The sequence below is a fragment of the Astatotilapia calliptera genome, chromosome 3, assembly GCF_964374335.1.
Source record: "Astatotilapia calliptera chromosome 3, fAstCal68.1, whole genome shotgun sequence".
NCBI lineage: Eukaryota > Metazoa > Chordata > Actinopteri > Cichliformes > Cichlidae > Astatotilapia > Astatotilapia calliptera.
The window spans coordinates 65,117,959-65,125,201 of record NC_137424.1 but is presented as its reverse complement, the minus strand read 5'-3'; the positions used below and the strand labels follow the sequence as shown (position 1 = coordinate 65,125,201).

The 7,243-nt window shown below is 39.3% G+C and overlaps 1 protein-coding gene across 2 annotated transcripts; it reads right to left on the bottom strand.

Moving 5' to 3' along the window:
• Nucleotides 1-216: 216 nt before the first annotated feature.
• On the bottom strand, nucleotides 217-5,840 carry LOC113019465 (uncharacterized). 2 transcript variants are annotated; one of them, XM_026163203.2, is made up of 7 exons: nucleotides 5,427-5,840; nucleotides 4,522-4,602; nucleotides 3,628-3,763; nucleotides 3,371-3,486; nucleotides 2,883-3,109; nucleotides 2,558-2,664; nucleotides 217-1,868 (listed from the first exon to the last, which is right to left on the bottom strand). In XM_026163203.2, exons 1-7 carry the CDS (start codon nucleotides 5,677-5,679, stop codon nucleotides 599-601), a joined length of 2,190 nt encoding a protein of 729 aa, XP_026018988.2. In that variant the 5' UTR covers nucleotides 5,680-5,840; the 3' UTR covers nucleotides 217-598. The 2 variants fall into 2 exon arrangements, with proteins under 2 accessions (XP_026018988.2, XP_026018989.2); XM_026163204.2 differs by having other exon boundaries at nucleotides 217-1,865; nucleotides 5,427-5,782.
• Between the last annotated feature and the right edge of the window lie 1,403 nt (nucleotides 5,841-7,243).

Below are 7,243 nucleotides of genomic sequence, written 5' to 3'. Positions count from 1 at the left end.
TTACAATGGCTGTTGGCTTGATATTAGCTCACTTCTAAAACAATTTGATTAATACAAAGTTCCCCCTGAAACACAATTAAGGGGAACAATTAGGAAACAAGATGAAACTCAAAGACTTTTAAGATGGCCAAAATCATACTAAACTAATTTTGAGAGTTCTGATTATCAGTATTACTGTGTTAAAAGAGAAAAGAAACTAACCAAGAATTCAAATAGTTAACTTTTTTCCCCTTTTTATTTAAAGCAGAGTGGTTTACACGACTAACATTTTACTGCACCAAATTTTTTACAGAACTTTGTGATTTTTTTTGTTTTATTTTATAAGCAGGTCCTTCAGTAACTTAGGTCTTTATGCCCAAAAAAATAACGATTTAGTAGAACTGTTGGTCACCAGACTACATGTTTGCTGTAAGTGACATGATGATCTAAGAACCACGTGTTTTAGCACAAAAAGTTATAAAAAGAAGAAAAAAAAAAATCCACAACACTTTTTCCAGTTTAAAAAAATGAAATATAAAGTTCACAGATTAAAAAAACAAAAAAAACAAACTGCATCTGTAAGTATATTATGATAAAAAAAAGTTGTTTTCAGTGTCGTTTAGGTTGTGGATGGACTGGGGACAGAGGTTTCCTCCACCTGGTGGCTCTTCATGTGCGTTTTCAGACAGTGGCTCTGGGTGAAGGCTTTTTCGCAGATGGTGCACTGGTACGGTCTCTCTCCGTTGTGGGTCCTCATGTGGACCGTCAGGTGTTCCTGGCGAGAGCACGCCTTCCCACAGATCGCGCACACAAACCGTTTGATGCCCAAGTGGCTCCTGATGTGGTTGGTCAGGTGAGTCTTGCGTTTGAAGAAACGGCCGCAATCGGAACAGCCGTACGGCGCCTCACCAGTGTGCACTCGCATGTGAACCTTGAGTTCGCCGTTGGACACGAAGCCTTTGCTACACACGCCGCAGACATGCGGCCTCTCGCTGCTGTGCGTCTTCATGTGAGTCATCAGGCTGCAGTTTGACAGGAAGGATTTGCAGCAGACGTGGCAGAGAAAAGGTCGCTCCCTAGCCATGTGGATCTTCTCGTGGGACTTCAGGTTGCCGGAAAGTTTGAAACGCTTCCCGCAGATTTGGCAGCCATACGGCCGCTCTCCAGAGTGAGTGAACTTGTGGCGGGTCAAAGATCGAAGGTCACAGACAGACTTTCCACAGATATTGCAGACGTATCTGTCTTTGCTGGTGTGTATCTTGCTGTGAGCTTGGAGCTGCGCCTTCAAACCAAAGGATTTTGGGCAAATGTCACATTTGTGTGGTTTCTCTTCCACATGGACCCAATGGTGAACATTCAGACCAGACATGTAAGCAAAGGTTTTGCTGCAAATCTTACATTTGAATGGCCTGTCTCCTGTGTGCAGAGAAACGTGGCTGTTAAGACCGACGATGGTGAAGAAAGATTTCCCACAATATGAGCAGTCGTGAGTTTTCTGGTGAATTCTGATATGTCTCTTCAACTCATCCACAGATTCAAACTGCTCTCCGCAAACTCCACAACCACCCTGTGGCTCCTCCAGGTGACTCCAGGTGTGTTTGATCAAGCTGCCCAGGTTCAAGTACCACACTCCACACACTTTACAGGCTATTTTACTCTTCTCTATCTCCTTCATGTCACTTTTGCGCACTTGTTTCTTCATCTTTTTTGTCACCTGGAGCTCAGAAACAGGTTTAAAGCATTTGTCTACAGCCAAGGCTTTGTGTTCATCTTTGCTGTCCACTTCCCTCTCACAGGCCTCTTCATCTGTTTGCAGGTCTTGCTTTTGTGATGTTGAGCTGCTGGCCAGCATGTCCACACTGGGACTGTCTGTATGCTGATCAGAGCTGCTGTGGAACAAAACGGTTAAAGGTAAGTTTTAAGTACTGAGCGCCTGTACATAAAAGCCATAGGTTTCGTCTACTTGCAATAACTAAAAACAACAAACTCATCCATTAGAGAACTTGAACCACAGAATTTTGGGTTTGGTATTCGTTAGATCAGAATTTGTTCCCTCAATAATTTTTTAAATTTCATGTTTTTCATTGAATTATCACAATCCAGCGTCTAGATTGAGTGAAACCCTGATCTCTGATCTCACGTAGTAGTAAAAGGTCTCTTAAGTTATGATTAATGAGTAACCGATCGTGGCTCAAGAGTTGGCGTTCGCCTTGTAATCGGAAGGTTACCGGTTCGAGCCCCGGCTTGGACAGTCTCGGTCGTTGTGTCCTTGGGCAAGACACTTCACCTGTTGCCTACTGGTGGTGGTCAGAGGGCCCGGTGGCGCCAGTGTCCGGCAGCCTCGCCTCTGTCAGTGCGCCCCAGGGTGGCTGTGGCTACAATGTAGCTGCCATCACCAGTGTGTGAATGTGTGGATGAATGGGTGGATGACTGGATATGTAAAGCGCTTTGGGGTCCTTAGGGAATAGTAAGGCGCTATATAAATACAGGCCATTTACATCAACATTCTAGAGTCTTGTTTTTGATATCGTCGGTCAATCAAGAGCACACAAATCCTTATACCCGTTTTTATTTTTACCTTGACTGGAGTTCAGCTTCATTGTCTTTTGTTATGTCAGCATCGCTGGATGGACAGTCATCGTTTGTTGGTGAAGGGGGAAACTCTTTCTCTCCCTCCTCACTAGTCTGTAAGAGTTCATTTCCAAATTATTATCAGTACTTATGTTAACTGAGAGTAAAATAGCTAAAATTTCTTTAACATTTTTGTAAAATCTTAAAGTGTACATTTAAATCACATCATGATTGTTACATTTTAAATCTGTTATTGTGGTATAAAGAGGCAAAATTATCAAAATCCTACCAAAGTCAGAGGCAAAAGCAGCACAAACAGGTACAGCGTCTACCTTCAGGCGGATGTAGAGGGCAGAGTTTCCAATGAACATGTGGATCTCCTCTGGAGTCACAGTCTTCACTTTCAGGGGCTGGAGCCTCCGGCTTCTGTCAGTTGTGAACAAGTCAAAAGGTTCATCATCTGCCAGCTGAGGAAAGGTTGACTTCAACAGGTCCAGGAATTCAGCTTCCTGTAGACCAAGAGGGCACTTCAGGTCGTGTGCTGGGAACTTCTTGAATACTGGAACAGAAGAAATTCATCTTAAGATCAATAGTCCTTAGGCAGTCAGTAAAACCAAACCTTGCCCTAGTATTCATTAGTTCAAGTGATTAGTTGGCCAGTCTTTGACTATTTCTGATGATAAATAATGTAATTAAATATTTTTGTAAGCATTGGAAAATGCTTTGAATTAGGAACAAAGAAAAAATGGTATTAATAGCACGGCTAACACTGTACCACATAACAGACAAATACAAAACCTTAATGATTAACATTTCATACTCGTCTTAGAGAGCACATTGGTGTGAGAGTCCTCCAGGATGCGGACTCTGAGATCTATATGGTTCTTTGTGTCACTGATGCGAGGTCTGCCGGGCTTCTTCCTGATAGTCGGAACTCTGGCGAAAATGCAGGAACTAAGTCAGTGCCATAAAAGACTATAAAGCAAATGCAAATAAACTTGGGGACCATCCACATATTGTTGGCCATATCACAAACCTCTACAGTTTGTTGTTCCTTAAAGTGGTGTTTGTTCTAACCTTGACGGCATTTTATAATCTGGGTCCTTTAGATCTTCTCGTTTTTGTCGGGAACTTGTTGGTTGCATCAACTCCTGCTCCTCTTCATCAATGTCGTCGTACCAAAGCAGGCCCAGGCTCTCAGTGTCCTCCACACCTGGATACATCAGAAGTCACTTTTTGTTATGGTTTTTAATTTGAATCATATGATGATAAACACACGATACATGTGGTTTAGTCAGTTTGCTTTAGTAATAATTTGATTAATTGAACTCGCCTGGCGCACATTATATAAGCACTGCACTCACTTTCATGCCCTCTTTTCACTCCCACATGGGGCGGCAGCTTAGGTGAGTTTGATTTGTAGTTCTCAGTTTAAATCTTTATTTAAGTTAATGACTTAAAGTCATTAACTTAAATGACTTGTTTTCTCTTTCAGAGTTTAGCAGTCCATGCGTGTCTTCCTTTAAGTTACTACTGATTATAGTGAAGTAAACCAAGATATACGGCAACTAATTGATAGCAGTTTTCTTTGCATTCTGACCAGATGAGGCCATGGTGATAAAAAATAAAAACTTTGAACCTCCTTATTAACACACAGTAGGAGGCAAATTGGTTCTAAACAGTCAGGCTGACTTTTGACTGACTGCTGGTGACAAATTGGTGATGTTTGCAAATAACTCGAGGCCAATTTACAAACATGGACAGACTACCAACATGTTGCAATCAATCTTAATCAGTCTGTGCCAATAAGCGCAACTCATCTGGTTGCCAACTGGTTGTATTCTGGATATATACCTATATATGGGGTTACCCATGTTATAGGGTGCCTGTGTCATTTTGCAATATTCTTTATAAAAGCCTTGAACCCCCCCAAAAAGAAAAACAATTAATGGTAAGACTGTTCAGACGTACCTGTCTGTTGCTTGGGCTGTTGCTCCTCTCTGTCCTCAGGCACGACTTCCACCTCATGCCTCTCCACATCAGGCTGTAGGACTTTGTGTTTTTTGGTCAAAAAGAACATTTGATCAATATATCAGCTTTGTGTGACTGTGGTGTTTGACTGCAGCTCCAAAGACGCTCCTTCCTGTTGATCATTGTTTTTATTATGTAAACCACTAAGAAAAAATTAACTCTAGATTCCAAAAAGACAAAAAAAAAAAAAAACCCAAAACAAAACAAAGAATGACAATCTGGGATAAGAATTAGACCAGACTCTTATGCTCTCAAGGATAACTACATTACGCCCAATGGCATATCTTGTGAGAAGAAGGGCGTGGTTATGGGTTATATGGCCTGTTGCTACATGCTTTTAAGAGTCTGTACAACAGCCATGAGAGCGTGGATAATAAAAAGCAGTAAGTCAGATTGCACGCTCAAGAAGAGTTTAGTTGGGTGGTCTCAGATGTTTTCTGTTGGCGACCTCCATCTCACTGGAACAGCCTGAAGCAGCAGAAATTCTAATTAGTCCCTCAAAGTCTGAGGTCATGGCACTAAAAAATGTATGGAATAACCACTCCAGGCTGAAGGTTCTACCTCAAGTAGAGGCTTTATACACCTCAAGGTCTAGTTCAGGGGAAAAAATAAAAATAAAAATTGAATCATCTGCTCTTCTCTACACTTAAGCTGAGAGAGATTCATGCCGAATTGCAAATAACGCTAATATTATTTTCCCTGCATTCACATTTTATTGTAATTACACATCTGTATGTTTAACAGCTTGTAAACGTAAAATCAGCGATTTTCAAACGAAGTTCGGCAAATTCTAAATTTACAAATCAGCTTTTTGTGGCTGCGAGCAGCTTTATTTGTCCACTCACCTCTTCTCTCCAGAGAGACGTTAGGCTGCAGGAGCTCCAGCAGTCTCCTCTGACGGCCGATCTCTCGCCTGAAGCCCGCAGCCTCCTCCTCGTAGTCGGCTACAGTCCTCTCCACCACCGCTAAGATCTCGCGGGCGGCTGTGCTCATTTTCTCGGTGACGATTCCTCTCAGTATATCGCTCTTAGACATGTTACCGACGCTGTCGACCGGCTCGGGGCCGCCGCTGCTGCCGCTCTTCATCCAGTAAAACATGTTTGTTTGTTTTCTCAGCTGTGTTTTGACGAAGAACACATCCACACACTACAGCGCAGGGTGCGTTTCCGGCGGATTCTGGTGCAGCTACAAATTGTGTCCGGAAAAGAAAATCAGGCGTTATTTATTTCCCCTGCTGGTGTGACTTTTACTAGCTAACCCCAGTAAGACTGATGTCTGCTGTACATTTAAGATGCTGGTGAAAATCATGGCATTATAGTAAAGTAAGTGAAAAGCATTTTTAATGTAGCACCTTTAAGGATAAACATCATAACAAAAATGGTTAAATGTTAGAACAAAAAGTTACCCAAAAGCAAGCTTAAAAAGATTATATTTTTAGCTGCTTTTAAAACAAATCACCACATTCATAGATCTCAAGCTTCAAAAGCTCTATCTCCTCTTTTAGCCCTCAGCATTGGATGATGCACAGTCTGCATTGACCTCGGGGACCTTTACATTAGGGGCTTCTGTCCAATAGCACAGCACCGACAGAAGCACAGCATGTTACAGATACAGTAAAGGGGAATGAGAGTAAGGATATAGGCATAAATATACCACATATACACATATATAAACACAGAATATATAATATGGATAAATAGGAATACCAGTGGATTGCACATTTGAGTGATTTTACACAGTGATTATTGCTCAGTCGAATATAAGAAAATACAGTTTTATACCTATTAAACTTATATTTTTGTCATTTTACATAGAAATTGAAGAAAATATGTGTTTTTGTGACAGGGTGATAGTAACAAAGTGACTAAAGATATAATTTAAAATTGGTGCTTTGTGACGTTGTCTACACATCATTAGAAAAATTACAAGAAAGTCTGGCTGCTCGAAAACAAAATGACAGGTGACATTCAAGTATGACAAAAATGGTCATTTCTGTTATTTGGTTACTTTAACTTATTGCCCTTTTATTAAAATGGTTACATTCAGGTATTTAGCTTAAAATCATAAGGAAAAAACTATAAAGAAAAAAAAAATCAAATCTACTAATAAAGTGTTGTCTGTTAATATTCTGACTTTAATTCACTAAAGCCTCTAGATTAATTCATATTGTTATACATATATACATTACTAAATATAAAAAATAATTAAAACAAACATTAAAATTTCAGTTTAGTACTATTAACAACCAATGGTTTAGACTAAATTGGCTATATTAAAAGTAATCTAACAAATAAACAAATTAACATATTTGTCATTATTTTTATGTTCTCCATTAAACAGTTAAAATTTCAATAATTCAATAAAATGAAAAGTTAACACTATATCACATAAGCTAATATATAACACAAAAATACTCTTAACATAGGTATTTTCTAATTATTATTTTATAAATTGCATTTTATATTTAAATTTTAAAATATTAATAACTTTATTTAAACTAAATTTCACATTTTAAGGTATTTTAAAAGTATACTTTTGAACAAAAAGGTGTTTAATGTAAATGATTTTTCAAAATGTTAAGAAATGGGTATAGTGTAAGTTGTACTTTTAAATTCACATTGACATATAAATCTAGGATTTAATACAAGAAACTTCTATTTAA